The sequence below is a fragment of the Lepidochelys olivacea genome (assembly GCF_965140295.1).
Source record: "Lepidochelys olivacea isolate rLepOli2 genome assembly, chromosome: 6".
Classification (NCBI taxonomy): domain Eukaryota; kingdom Metazoa; phylum Chordata; order Testudines; family Cheloniidae; genus Lepidochelys; species Lepidochelys olivacea.
Genome location: NC_140416.1, coordinates 110,233,994 through 110,249,890, shown reverse-complemented (window position 1 = coordinate 110,249,890; position 15,897 = coordinate 110,233,994). Strand labels below are relative to the sequence as shown.

General features: G+C 40.3%; 1 protein-coding gene across 3 annotated transcripts in view; it reads right to left on the bottom strand.

Moving 5' to 3' along the window:
* Positions 1–1,570: 1,570 nt before the first annotated feature.
* The window catches only part of KIF26A (kinesin family member 26A), a 133,060-nt gene continuing 118,733 nt past the window's right edge, over positions 1,571–15,897 (bottom strand). For 2 of the 3 annotated variants that reach the window (XM_084630183.1, XM_084630185.1), the window contains exons 10-16: positions 15,590–15,749; positions 13,033–13,195; positions 9,026–12,413; positions 4,603–4,793; positions 4,106–4,126; positions 3,587–3,737; positions 1,572–2,963 (exon numbers count right to left, since the gene is read on the bottom strand). In XM_084630183.1, the coding sequence (XP_084486309.1) occupies positions 2,785–2,963; positions 3,587–3,737; positions 4,106–4,126; positions 4,603–4,793; positions 9,026–12,413; positions 13,033–13,195; positions 15,590–15,749 (4,253 nt within the window). In that variant the 3' untranslated portion in view covers positions 1,572–2,784. Of the gene's footprint in view, positions 2,964–3,586; positions 3,738–4,105; positions 4,127–4,602; positions 4,794–9,025; positions 12,414–13,032; positions 13,196–15,589; positions 15,750–15,897 lie in introns of all 3 variants that reach the window. The other variant, XM_084630184.1, reaches the window with a different exon arrangement.

Below are 15,897 nucleotides of genomic sequence, written 5' to 3'. Positions count from 1 at the left end.
GGATAGTCATACTGGCAAAGTCAGCACCATGGAGCCTATCAACATTAATCCACCAAAAACAACATTGTTTCCTTTTCAAAATATGAGCCCATCTTTCCTTGGCCTTTTCACTTCATATAGCAAGAATCCCAGGTTGTACTGCTGTCTGGCCAAGTATACAGGAGTGCTGGAACAATTTTCATAGTGGAGATGCTGAGAGTCATTGAACCAAACTGTAAACCCTGTATATAATGGAAACCACTTCAAGCAAGGGGCTGCAGCTGCACCACCGCCCCCCCCCCCCAGCACCCCTAGTTCCAGCACCTATGCAATTATGTGTTTTTCCATTTTTGCTAAAAGGTATTTGACCTTGCTGACTCTATGCTGTCTTTTTTGAGGGTTTTTCATAGCAGGGATAGATTTATTTAATTGATAAATAGGCTTGTGTGTAATGATTCTGTAATCCAAGCTATTCATCTTTGGAATAATTGCTACTCCTATAATTGTTTCAAAAGAATTGTAAAAATAATTTGAATGTATAGCCCCATCCTGCATCCACTGAAATCAGCAGGTGCTGGATCGGGTGGAACACTTTGTAACAACTCTGCCACTTCTAGATCAATCTCTCTTCTCACAGTCCAGGGCTCTATAGAGCTAACTTGCATTGGCTATTTAGAATATTGTCTGCATGAGGCATGGGATACAGTCCCATTTTGCCAGAGCTTTACACCAGAATCCAAGCTGACCTGCTCCACGACCTGGAAAAAGAGCTAACACAGCAATAGAGGAACACAGAAACTGGGCCCCCACATTCCATCTATAGTTTGTGCACCACCAAATATGATTCAATGTGCAATACATAAAAATGAGCTGGACTGTACCATTTCCTTGGGAAAATCAAGGGGAAAGAGGGAAGGAACACCCTGGTTCCCCTTTGTAGAATTTCTTGCAAACTCTGCTATCTGCAGAATAAAGAATCCCACCCAGATATCCAAACCTCCCAGATCCCCTGCAATTTGCTGGAGGCTCTGGACTACTTGTGACTTTTCTCCAAGTCACATTGCCAGAGCTTCCTACCCCTGAAGAAACTCTGCATTTAATGAGGAGGAGGAGTGTATGTTAACTTTCTTGCAAATTCCCTGCTAATTAGTTGGAGGGAGGGAGCAGTAAGACAATGCACAGACTCAGGAGACATGGAGACTCAGGTGCCATAGAGACAACTGAACCCACCTCCCATGTGGAGATGGATCTGGCCCAATAAACCGTAAATCACCTTGGGTAGGAGTCTTCCCATTGGGTGAAATCCTGGCTCCACTGAAGTCAGTGTGTTTTAAATAATATTTAACAAAACTAAACTTGGATTCAGGAGAACTGAGTTCAATTCCCAGCATAGCCACACATTTCCTGTATGACCAGGGGAAAGACATGCATGATTAGATTTTTAAGATGTATTTAAGTACCTAATGCTATATAATTGTGCCTTGCACTCCTTACATTGTATTGCAGCATAGAGAAAATCATGGAAATAATAAGAAGCAATCGATAACAATAGATGTATCTTTTATTCACAGATAAAAGCTGAAGCAAGCTGTTATAATACACATTTGTACAAAGGATTTGAAAAAACCCATAAAAAGCAAGATGATCAGAAAATATGATTCATTATGAAATGTGATATTACATACACTATTAAACTTTTTCAAAAGTATTCGCTTGGCAACAAATTTATCAATAGTTTCCACGCTTAGGTGGTCTCCTTCAAAAAAGCACAAATCTCATGCAGCATGTATAAACTTGATCCTGAGGGTTTGCCTTCCTTAGAAAAACTGTAAAAAGATATACTATTTGTCTTAAAGTTCATAATGCAAAAACCTTTATTTATAGTCAAAACTATATAAAAATATGGACCTAACTTAAAATTTACAAAAACTAACTTTTTTTTTTTTGCTTGTTTGTTTTATGGTTTTGGTAATAAACATAATTCTCAGTTCCTGTAGTCAGAGAAAAACAAACCACAATGCCCTTCTAGACTTCCTCGAGTTCGGTTAACAACTCTAAAAAGATCGGATCCATGAAAACAGAGGTTAGTAACCAAGGAAGTAGTTAAGCAGTTATATATATATTTATATATAAATGGAACACAAACATTTATTTTGACCTGAAAAAGGAATAATACAAAAACAGAACATAAAACAATCATCTTGAAATTCCATAATACACTTCTTCAATAGATAACTGTTCATAAAAATATCTTGAATCCTAACCAAGAAAACAATTATAATACAATTTTAGTTCTGCTACATAAAACAGCTTTTCTATTAAACAAGAAGGCAAGTTCAGGTATGAAAACATAATTTACTTATTGCTTGTGCTACAATGTTGTTTTTTTTTACATATAGTCATAAATACACTATACAGTATAAAATATTTCATAGGAATACATTTTGTGGTCTGCTTAGGTTTGCTGGCTTTAATTCTAGCACCAAATACAAAATGAAAATCAAATGAATTTTAAAGGCACTTTCATTGTTTTCTGTTTGTTTTTTAAAGTCTTGGTTTGTACTAGATTTTTCTGCTTTTCTCTGTTAGAAACAATGTTTATTTCTATTTTTATCCTTGTACAGTTCAGGTCACGTAGAGGCACCATAATGATTTATAAACATTCCAATTCCTCATCTGTATCAGTCTCTACAACATTCATCGTGGCTTTAAGTCTTCACATTTCCGCTTTCACTTCCTAATCCTTTTTCTTCTTCGTTTTGGACAGTTTGGCTCCACTTCCTAAAGTCCCTTGAAAAACCACCTTCAAACTTCCACTTCTCGAACTCCATCTTGCAGATCGGATATCATCCCAATATCAAAACAGGTCACTATCATGACATGTGACTTGCACAGATTAACACACTGCTCTAGTTCCTCTGTCACTTGTTCCAGTGCCTCCAGATACTCCTGAGACTCCTGATCAAGGTGAGGGTCCACCTCAACTGTTTGCGAAAAACCAAAATGTTTATATGAGAAACCGTCTACAATAAAAAATGATTTCAGATGCAGAATTTACCATCTTCCGTCAACAGTTACTGGTATCACCACATAAGAAACAAAGTCCTAGGGTAAAATCCTGTCCCCATTCAGCTCAAGTGAGTTTTGCCATTAGCTTCACTTGAGTCAGAATTCCAGCCCTAGGCTCCAATCTAGCAAAAAATGTAAGCATCTGTTTAAGTGCTTTGCTGGAATAAGGCTCTGATTTCAACACCTCAGTTTCCCATCTGCAAAATGAGGGCAATAATACTTATTCCTGGTGTAAAATACCTCTGTGGCTATAAAGCACTATATAAAGTATTTATTATTAATTATTATTATTATTTCAGTCTTCTTATAGTTTTGCTAGTTTCTGAATTCTACTTACAGTACCCCAGTATTGCAAAGCAATCCCATACCACACCAAACTTCATTGCTGTGCAAAGTTCTTTAAGGCCCCAATTCAGCTAGCAATTTAAGCACATGCTTAAAGTTAAATAAGTTAAAGTTACTCGTTACTTAAAGTTAAGCATGTGCAAAAGTTTCTTGCTGAATCTGGACTTCACAGTGACTTTGGCGAAATACTTACACTCTTCTTTCCACTTATTTGGATCCATCATCAATCTGCACTTTGTCTCTTCCAACTCTTCCTTCAGACATTCATGTTTTGCCTTCACTTCTCTAATCTGCTGATGGCGCCTTTCTAAAATCTTCAGCTTGGTATTGAAATACATCAGACCCTTTAAAGGCACAGAAAGACCACTTCATGAATCTGTCTGGCCTGGCCTGGCCTTTGTCAGCACCACCCAAATCCTACCCACCTCATTACATTGTAACATTTAACAGCGTTTTTTTTCTCTTCACTTGAAATGTGCATGAATGGATTCTAATCTACAGGAACAGCATGCCACAATCAGTTAAGCATTTATTGCACTTTTCTAAATTAACATACATCTCTAATATACTCTGAAATTGCTACTGTTTGTAGAGAAATTATTTTCTCTACTACTGCAAATAATAAACACAGTCTAATCATGTTAAATGAAACTCTGAACTCTTTAAGAACATTAAGACATAGGAATTTGTAGTTATATAAAAGCATTCTTACCTTTTCAACATCCTGGAAAGGCTATTTTGGAAAAAATGGGGGGAAAAAAGGCATCAGAAGAATACAGAACTCTGGTCTCCAAAATAGAATTAACTGAATTGTTTTCCAATTACAAGTAAATTAAACTCTCAATATCCCTGATTTAATAGAATTCTAACCAGGATACTTTATGTCATTTACATAAAGAGTTAATGACCCTGTAGTAGAGAGAGGCTGTAAAGTTTCATCAGGCAGGCTAAGATTATAAAGTCTTCTCATAATGTATTCATTGGTGTTCTCCGTTCATGCCATCAGTCATGTTGAACACAATTAATTGTAGACAGTAATTATTTTCATTTTCTACGTTAAGGGCACCCCAACATATGAATTGTAAAATTAATAATTATAGTGCTTTAATTGCAATCAATTTCCTGCATGCCAAACTAGCATTCAAGCAGTGATTCTGCCTGTATATTGTAATTTAAGTTGTCTGGAGTTGTTGTAAAATATGTACTGACCTCAGTTTCCTCTTGTCTGTGTCGCTGTAATCGTTCCACATCATCAATCTCATAAACTTTAATTTCAAATGGCTCTTTTAAAGTGCCTGGCAAAGGTGGTAGATCAACCCACTGGCCAGTGACACTGGGCTTTCTTCCTAAGGATGTAGCATCAGGCAATGGAGCAGGAATCAGTCTACGACGCTGGAGACCTTAAATAAATTTTTTTTAAAGTATTTTGCATCACATGGGACATTATGCATCCAAAACCTAGGAGTACTAGTGTATTGCAAAATATGACAAAACAAAGAAAATATATAGGTTTTCAGGATACTTTGGGGGAAATGCTTTTTTTTAATCCTTTTCTTTTAATAATGTAAGGCAGTTAGGCCAGATCTTTGAAGTTATTAGGGACCTAACTGCAATCTGAAATCAATGGGAGTTAGGCATCTAAATAGCTTTAAGGATCTGGGCCTTACTGTTTTGATGGGCTTTGGCACGGTCCTTGTTTGTTTAGTGGTGGTAAACAGCAGTAGTAGTTCTCCCAAGGGCCATCTAAGCATCAGTTCCTTATGCCAGCCTTCCTAAATTTTGTCTGCCCACTTTCATGAGTGAGTACCTTTCTTTTTTGTGAGTAAGTATGATCTCATTCATTTCTTCACTCTGGCAAAAGTAGTCAACTAGGTAATGTGACGAGGCTGATAACGTTTGATGATTCTGACAGGCTATTTGTTCTATGCCTAGGTTAATTCTAAGCAAGACTTGTTCAGATGAGGTTTCCACTTCATTCTACAGAACCACCCTCACTCCACCCCATTGCATAACCAACCCCCCTTTTTCTTCTACCGTAACAACAGCCTGTTGGCCAACTGGACTGGCACATGGCCTCCTCTAAACTCAGCATCCAAGCTGCAAAATGATGTGGGATTATTTCAGTGGAAGTTGAAGGCTTCTGGCACTTAGGGCAGCAACTAGCTATGCTACAACCGTAATTCTCCTCTTTCGTGTCCAAGCACATCACTTCCACAATGCAACAGAGCTGCAAAGGCCAGGGAACCAGGAAATTCACTTGCTACTTAACAAGGGTCTCCCAGATTTAAGAACAACACTGTTACCCAGTAAGAAGATATATATATGCATACAGATAAGTTGGAAGTTGCCATGCAAACTATGAGAGGCTAATTAGTTAAGATGAGCTATTATCCGCAGGAGAAAAAAACTTTTGTAGTGATAATCAAGATGGCCCATTTAGACAGTTGACAAGAAGGTGTGAGGATACTTAATTGGTTAGTCTCTAAGGTGCCACTAGTACTCCTTTTCTTTTTGCAAATACAGACTAACACGGCTGCTACTCTGAAACCTGTCATTAGGGAATCTAAGATTCCCCCCAATCTAAGAATCCTCCCACCTTCTTGTCAGCTGTCTAAATGGATCATCTTGATTATCACTACAAAAGTTTTTTTCTCCTGCTGATAATAGCTCATCTTAACTAATTAGCCTCTCACAGTTTATATGGCAACTTCCAACTTATCTGTATATCTTCTTACTATATGTTCCATTCTATGCATCCGATAAAGTGGGCTGTAGCCCACGAAAGCTTATGGTCTAAGGTGCCACAAGTCCTCCTGTTCTTTTTACTGTTACCAAGATGCATCAGGGCAAAAATTTCACAAGGCAGAGACTATCTTGTACCCATAAAAAAATGGGCATCCAGACATGTGCTGGTATTTGCCCATACAAAGCTGAGCGCATTGATGCAGACATTTTTTTCAGTCATGTGTCACCCTCTACTTTTTGAGAGACTAGTTCTTAGTGATGCATCTGTCATTAACCAACAAGTGTACAAGCCATGTTCAGGCAAAACCGAAGCCAGTGGCACTGATCCCCAGATCACTGGAGCCAATGACACAAAAACAAGTTGAAGTGTAAGAGTGATATTACTGCTTGTGCTCTTTGTCGCTTTGTGATGGGGAGTGTGAGCAGCTTCATGCTTGCTGATTCAGAGCTCAGTGGGAGAAATGTACATTCCCTCTAGTGACTCCCTTTTAATGGAGATTCAGAGGAACACTGCACTCCTTGAAAGGAGTTGCTTCCAAAATTTTCCCATCGCAGGACGGAATCTTTGAGGGAGAAGTGAAGTAAAATTATCCTCAGTGTCTGGAGTCTCATGGGAGAAAACCAGAGGTATGGCATCTTATAATTATTGCCTCTCTTCTTCTGACTGCAGCTGAGTGCATCAAGAGGGCAACATTTCACTGCTGCTTAGAAGAGTATGACTGAGGCCATCTCCAAACCTGGGTCTCCTACATGGGAGTCAAGTGCCATGAGATCAGGTCAGTTACTTTATAAACTTTACGAATGGTCAATAAAGAGGTGAAAGCTCACCAGGCCTCATTGAAAGTGAGATATTTGCTGTATGTGCTTAAGGAGTTACCTGGTATAAATATTCTTAATAAATGAATCCTGGCAAATATGGGACCTCCAGGCAGCTGGGCCACATCAATTTAGTCTATTTTGGGTATGTAATCAACAGGGTATCCTTTCCACAACTTCAAGTTATTCAATCTGACTGTGTCAGGCCTGATCCTCCCCATGAACTAAAATCCCAATCCTGCAACTGCCTTCTGGCAGCTGGAAGCCCTCTGAAGTCAATAAACAGATGCAGTCAATCGCATACAAGCAGATGAACTTCATGGTACCTAGTGGTCCCAATGTGAAGTCATTGGAGCTCCATATGGACATAGGGGACTACTTACACAGAAGGGTTTGCAGGATTAAGGATTAGGCTTCCATTGGCTTTGATGGGACTAGGATCAGTTCCCAGGATGAGTTTCTCTAGCACTGCTTTCCTAAGAGCTAAAATCCAGCAGAAGCAAGTCTCAAATCCACTTTGACAGGTTAGTATTAAGTTACCCCAGGAACATGGCTAACATTTCCTATTGAATACTTAGGCCAATAATGGGTCTATCAAACATTTCCTGTTTGTCCAATATTGAATAAAAGTCCTATGAAGTTCCACTTCATGTATAAAATATATTAGTGTGTCAGAGTATGAAGCATTCAAAAAGTAAGGTATAATTTACCAACGAAGACAATTTCAGCTGAAAAAGAAATAATTTGTCATTTTTAAAGACCTTCTAAGCATTTCCTGGGGCAAAAACAAATACAAATCCATCAGTGAGTAATGCCTTCTCAATACGTGTGCAACTTTACACAGCTGTTAATATTGATTTGTAGGAGAGCTTCATGTGCTATGAAAAAAGAACTGCTGCAAGTGTTGCACAAGGTCTCTGAACTGATTTATTGCCTATCAAAGCAACTCAGTTGCTTTGACCAGAAAGCACAATAACATATACCTCAGTTTAACTCGTTTAGTTGTGCTGGCACAAGCATCATGTGCACCTACAGAGACTGCAATAATTACACCTTTCCAATTGACGTGTCAGATTCAGCAAGCCCATGCTCAGAGGAGTAGTTCTTACCCTACTCCCACACATAGTGCTACTAGAAGTTAAAGGTTGCAGGAGCAGCCTTTCAGTCAGGAGCTATCATTGCATGAATTGCAGTGAATCCCCAATAACGAACATGGTATTTCTGGCTGGAATAGTAAAAACTATTTCCAAAACTTGGACATTAGAACCCTGATTCTGAAGCCGTTACTCTCATTCAGTACCACTTACCCACACAAGCAGCATCAATGAAGCCAACAAGTAAATGCCACTGAAGGTCAATAAAGGTGGCGGAATTTAGCCCTTGTTAAGCAGCCAATCACTCTGGTTTTGTGGTGGACTTAGAAGATTTAGGACAAACGTAAGTGAATGGAAGTCACACCTCTCTGAACAAAAACAGTTACACTACTTAGGGTCTATCTATCCTACCCACCAGATCGGCGGGCAGCGATTGATCCAGTGGGGTTCAATTTATCAAGTCTAGACTAGACGCGATAAATCAACCCCCGAGCACTCTCCCATCGACTCTTGTACTCCACTGCCGCGGGAGGCGCAGACAGAGTCGACGGGAGTGGCAACAGTCTACCTACCACAGTGAAGACACCATGGTAAGTCAATCTAAGTACATCGACTTCAGCTATGTTATTCACGTAGTTGAAGTTGCATCGCTTAGATTGATCCCTCCCCCACCCACCCCCTGCAGTGTAGACCAGGCCTCAGGCTTCTATCTCTTTCATAATTTAGCTTTAAAACTTGCTTTAAAAACTACAGAGCCTATAATTTTGTAACGAATTAACAGCATTCATCTACAATTTAGTGCATCTTTTATCCATATGTATATCTTTAACGTGGCTAGGCATCTAAATTCAAACTAAGTGACCTACCAGTTTACTTAAGAAGCACAATAAAAACTCAACATCCTAAAATATGAGAAGAATATCAATGAATTTCTAAGATGGCTGAAAACGCAAGCCTGAGTCGTGTTAATTTTTTACCTGTCGATCTTTTCTTAGGGGACTTCAAACTCCTCATGCGTCCTGGTGATGACATTCCGCTTTCACTCATTGAGTCATGTGCGGAAGAGGCACTGCCTGTTGCTTCGCTATCACGAATCATGCTTTCATAGCCACTGCTGCCACCACTGTGGTAAAAAAGAGCTGTCCTTCCCATTGCTGGTGGCAGTTCTCCACTTAAAACACTGCTATTATCACTGCCGTGCCCACTGCTATACCGCTGAGGCCTCCGGGGCGCAGTTATCTTGCTGTAAGGAGATGGCAACACTGGAATTTGTGATTTTTCATCGCTGAGATTAATACCACTGTCATTCCCGCTATCAGAGTCTGTGGAGCCTCTGAAATGCCCCATTTTAACAGAACTGCCAGATACCAGCTCATTAACCCGACTGTTGGCTGCCCTAATTGCTTGCTTTGTCCCCATAATAGTTCCTCTGCCAGGTTTGTTGTTGACGCCCTGCACAGATCGAGGGATTGTTTTCCCACTTGGAGGAATGCTAGAGCTTTTTCCAATAGACTGAGTCAGTGATTTTACAGAGGAGCTAAGCGACTTTGACCCATTGGTAGAAAGGCTGCGGTTTTTGTTTCCACCTGCTTGAGCCTTCTGGTTAGTGGTACTTTTTGCCTGGCTGTTTTTACAGGGTAAAGGTGCAGTATGTGATGGTGGTGAAGTCACAGTAGAAGCTACAGGGGGAACTCCCAGCCGTGGGACCGATCGTCCCGTTCTACCATTGTTGATGCTAGCGTTGCCATTTTCCCTAGTTGTGTTTGCTTTGGATCCAACCGATGTCAGACTATCACACCTTTCCAGAGACATGTGACTCTCATATCGATGAACACCTTCACTTTTAGATGCCTTAGTCTTTAAACTTGAAGTCATTTTAGGCAAAGAATGGTCTCCCTTGAGGCTTGTTTTACTGCTAGTACTTTCACTAACCCAAGATCCAGCTTTTGATCGCAATTCTGCCTCTTCCTCAGCTTTTGCTGTTACAACTCTAGGACAGTCTAGGCCTGCAGCTTTGCCTCCACTATTTGCGACCACCACATTTTTCTGCTCTAGGCTTGATTTACGTACAGGTGGTGTTGGAGGTATGGTCCCATTTGGCCTAGGTAGCATGCTTGACTTTTGTGGCAGAGTCTTCTTTCCCAAGGATGTTTTCAGGCTGCCAACAGCAAAGGCAGCTTCAGAACTTCCCCTGCTCACACCTTCTGATGGAGCACTATTACTGTGTGCTACTGGCATCACACCCAGCGTAGTGGCTCCTCTCTTAAGCTGTGGCATTTTCATTGCTGCTTCAGATTTTTTAGTGGCTTCACTGGAAGATTTGCAAGCCATTTCACAACCATCTACAACCCTCTGGGAGCATGCAAGCATAGTCTGAGACTTAGTTGGCTTGGCTGCACTGCTGAAGTATTGGGCAGCTTTTGTTGGCTGCTTATCAGTACCAAATGTGTGAGATTTTGGAGACAGCAGAGATTCTGCAGCTTTTGCTTCCAAGTGACTATCCATGCGCACCAGCCAGGGATCTTCAAAAATAGTGTGTGGATTCTGCTGTTCCCTGTAGCTTACAGTGGCATCATTGTGAGTTGGAGATGAGGTAGTTTTTGTTTTCCTAGGAAGACTAGAATGTATTGTTTCTATCACCGGTGTACCTCGAGAATTGCTAGATTTAACTTTTAGGGGCTGATCAGCTACACAAAAAGCACTTTTCATCTGAGATGCTTTGGTTAATTCAGAGTTTTGGGGGATTTTGTTGATGCCTGAAGACATTTTGCTAGAACTTATACTCTCAGTTTCCAGCTCTGAGAAACAAAATCCACTGTCATTCAGGGAGCTTTTCAATGGGGTGGCTACATTGGGCAAATCCAGATTAAGAGGTTCCTTGGACTTATTACAGCTGTAAGAGGACTGGGCAACAAAACTGTCACTGGACTGGGCTCCGTCACTTTCAATTGTACAAATGCTAACTTCACTAAGCCAAGAACTGATGGAGGAACGTCTGCTGCTGGAAAACGGATCCTCAGCAAAGGGCAAAACAATATCAATATTTACACCAGTAGAGCTTGCCTGTGAGGTATAAGCATCAAACTCATCATTTATACTGCTAATAATACTAACGGGCCTGGAACCTGATGCAAGAGCCTGAAGGGAGCAGTCGCTGTTAAAGCTAATGATACTGGCAGGCCTTCCATTATCTAAAATTCCACTGATGGATAGTTCCTCTACCACTGTAAAAACAAGCTCGTCCTCTCCATTCAGCTCCACAGGCTGCTGCAAAGTCACTGTGGTGGTCAGTATATCCCGGTCAAAACATTTACCTTTGAACGCTGAGTGGAAACTATGTACCTCGATAGCTCCAGATTGATTCTGGGTGTTACTGCCAACTAGAAATGTGCTTCCTACCAAGTTGTGCTCAGGTTTGCTAGTCATTTGCTTACTCATTCCCACAGGAGGAGTCCGGATTGCACTGCTATTGTCCAACTCTGAACATGCTTCTTTGGACTTGAGGGTCTGATCTCTCTGTTGTGGAGGTGGGGGCGCAGGGCTTGGTAAAGGTCGCTTCACATATGAGAACTTTTCTTTCACTACAGGTTCAGCTGTGGCCTTACTCTGCTCTTGACTCCTAGTAGGGTTATATTTCGATGATTTCAGCGAATCTGTGATTGTCTCTTTCTCTCTCTCGCCATCCGAGGCTGAGCCCAGTTTTTTGCCTTCAGCTTTGGTTTGCAGTTTGGAATGTTCCGCTTTGATGTGAGGGGCGTTCTTTTCATGACAGCTGCCACCCCTTTGAACAGCAGCCTGGAAATGAAGATTATGTCCTTTTTTTGGAGACATTGTTTCCTGTGGAACAGATTTTTTATACGCTCCAGATGGAGAAGATGGTTTTTCATTTATCAGTTTAGACTGCACATTTTCTATCACTGTCACAGGACTACAATTTGATGCAACAGGTGTTTCTCCACAAGCAAACTTTATAGGTTCCTCACTTCCATCAATGAATTCTAACCTTTCTTGCAATTCAGCAAAAGTGTTGCACTTAAAATGGTCCTTGTCAGAACTTCTAGCAATAGCAAAGTTGTCCTTGCTTCTCTTTTTGTTAAGGGAAGGAATTATGGGAACAAACTCTGGAGGCCCTTCATTATCTGTTAGTTCCCTGTCAGACAAAGCTGCACCGTTTGGACCAACATAGATGACGGTGTCACAAGATTGTTCACTGCTGGAGGAATAATCAGGATCACTAGAAATACTCAGTGCAGGAAGATCAGGGTCAAGTGCTACAGTTCTTGGGTGAAAGGGTCTCAAGTGAGGTGGTCTTCGTACATGGCCTTCTTCACATGAACTTTCTCCTCCAGATGAGCTGGATGCATACTGTTAATTATAAAAAAAGAAAATCTTTATTAATATTAAATGTATTTATAATAAGAGAGGAAATCTTGGGCTCATTATGTACTCTGCTTTGCTTTCACCATCAACCACAATTGTGTCTAGTGGAAACCTTTACAATATGAAGTTAAATAACAAAACTTATCTATATACATTTTAAACATGATATGATTATTATATTAATAGGTTTACCACAGATAAGTTTCATAACATCAAAATATTATGTTGTCTTTCAATCTTAGCATCTTACATTCTTTCCTTATTGTTTTTTGATTAAAACAAATTGAACCTTTAGCAATAGCCCCATATAATAAAAGGAATTTTTGCAATAATCCCACATAAAATCAAAGGAATGTGTGTGTGTGTGTGTGTGTGTGTGTGTGTGTGAAAACGTGCCTTGCATAAAATTAAAACACAAATGTTTCAGGACTAATAATCAAGTGGAATAACAACAGCTTTGGGCCAACACGTTTGTCAATTTCTCTACCAAGCTTTGATGCATTTTGTATTAGTTCTCATTGTTTAGAAGTCCCATATTCCCCCACCAAGGGGTTCAGAGAATAAATTTTCAATTAAATTAATTGCAGCTTGCTTGTACACCAACCTTGGATTTCTTCTTTCTCATTCGGTGGATTCGTGATGCAAGCTGAATTGTCATGAGAGTTTCTGCATAATTTGCTGGGGAGTCAGAAATATGAGCAATCATGGTTGTTCTACAGTTGATGTTCCCAAATGATTCTCTCAGCAACATAGTCAACTTGTTGTCCCTATGTAATAAATAATAATACTAAGATGGTTTAAAAGAATTCTAGTTCCTTTTGCAGACTCTTCTAAAATACCAAGTATTATGGTTTCATTTTTATAGTGTACATGTATGTATGGTATAGGTAGATCTGAAATATACATGATCTGTACATATTTAAAACATGTCTAAGCATATATACACACACACACACACAGAGATAACAAATTTATTCCTCTACCTGCATATTTTTAGAGGTGTAAATTCTTTGTTAATTTGGGCAAATCCAAGAACTATTCACTTTACTGGCAGTTCATCATGATACTTAGTATTACCCAAACAGCTTACAAGTACTATCTTTTATCTCGTTAGAGCTAATCTCTGGTACTTTGAATGCACCATCACCATGTTACCTAACCTACATGACCTACAGATGAACAGTTCGTGTAACAAGGAATAAAATAACTTTATATGGCTGAACAGACACAGCCAAGAATACCCTAACAAATATATTATTAGGCATCAAAGATACGTTTAAGCCCTGCCCCACCTAATTTTTCCTCTGCCATTTTAAAAGAGAGACCATGACCTGGACATTCTGACCAGGAGCATGGTGCAAAGAAATCTCCCTGTCCTCCTTGTCTTCACAGAGGAGGGAGCCCATACACCAGATCCACACCTTGTAGCATTGAGAAGAAAGAATTCCACAAAGCTTCCCCTTAGTAAGTGACAATACAGCCATCCATTGGACGTTGCACTGCCTGATGCAGCAGTGCACTGAATGTTCCACTATTCAAAGGGAGAAAAGAGATGCCTTAAATGCCCACCTATTTGAAAAGTCTGATTACTCAAACACTCATCCATGCTTTATAGCCCGATCTGTGGCTATGGATGTGGCTATAAGCTCGCATATACCATAACGTGCACGTCTTTTTGGGTGGATACAGCTATATCACAATGCTCATACACTGAAGTACTTATGACATTTGCTATAGTTCTTCTATGTGGCTTAGGTGCAGATTTAGGGCCAGATCCTGGCTTCCATTCTGCCCACTCTGCTCTGGCAGCACAAATCCGGTGGGAAATTAGCTTAACTGGCTGTCCGAGGATTTCCCTTGGGGAATCATTAGATGGTGTACGGCCAACGTGGTCTTCAGCCATAGCCAGTGCAGCTGAGGAGTCATCATGCTCTGGAATGCCACAGCTGCCAGAAAAGCTACTTAGGGGCTGTATGCAACTGGCACAACTTAGAACACTCCTGAGGCTGCTACAAGTTGCTCCTCAGAACTGGCACAGCACCCAGTGGCCTGTGTCAGGAAGTCATCTTTATGCCTTTGCTCACTGAGCTGGGCTTGGTGGCAAAGGGCTTGGTCCTGAGGCTCTGGCCATTCACTATTCTAGTCCATTCGCTCAGCTGGCAACTGGCCTAAGGAAAACACCTGCTTTCACCTAATACAAAATGAAAGAGCACCTGCTCCATATTCCACACTGGATAAATATGTGAAATGACATGAGAAATAAATGAGGCACTAACTTACAACTCATCATAGCAAGCAACAATTAAACTCTGGTACGAAAGGCCAAATTCTACCAGTGATGTCTGTGGCAGGGATGTCCTCTTTAGACTGGGCCCCCTGCAGATGTGAATGTATTCCCTCACCATGACAGTACCGCCAAGCACACTCTATAAAGCACACATCGATGCTCACTTTTGTCAAGTTACCATTCCCTTTTCCACACAGGAACAGAATATGGTCCTGAATGTATTTAAATGCACAGTTTTTATTGGAAACATACATATGTGCAACCTGCTGAACAGGGCATATTATTTATAGCACTACTGATACGATCCTCACCACTCTGTTACATGCACAGTAAAGCTGGTTGATGTTTCTCGATATTTCAAGACCACCTCTAAATTTGAAAAAAAAACAACAACAGGGAAATAAAATGTCCCCTGGTTTTCAACAAGCTGGCCAAAATTTTTCAAAGTTTCAACATTTCACAAAAAAAGAAAAACATTTCTGCAATTTTTTCAAAGTGGACAAGCTCCCTTCATCCAACTTAGGTATATGCCACAATGCATATGATTTTTCAGACCGCTGTGCATACCACCACCACATTATGGGACTCTAAAATCATAGAATCATAGAATATCAGGGTTGCAAGATCTCAGGAGGTCATCTAGTCCAACCCCCTGCACAAAGCAGGACCTAATCACCAACTAATCATCCCACCCAGGGTTTATCATACATTACATGAACATAAATGTCATAAAAACTGTACTGGAGGCCAGATATATGTTGTCATATATGTGACTGGCAAAACTTCCATTGACATAGTGCAATAGATTAGCAGGCCCTTGATATAATTTTTTTGCAAGCTATATTTAAGGCAATGTACACAGTAATTTACTTACTTGTATGGTACATGTTTAGCACCATTAATTAAGGCCAAAATTACATTGCCCAGGGCAGACAGAGACAGGCACAGGGAACCTCCCCCATCTCGGCTCTTGCTCAGCACTTTTTCACAGCTTCCTAGATCAATCAGATGCAAACGGCTCCGTCCTCCGGACACTAAAACAAAACAACGTTTATACACACATTCACCTGAGCAAAAGGACTCACAGCAGATTAGCTATGCAGAATTTATTCAAATGACAGAAATAATGAATGCAGTGTGGGGTAATGCCTGAATTAAATATTAATGGGGCAACATGTGAAT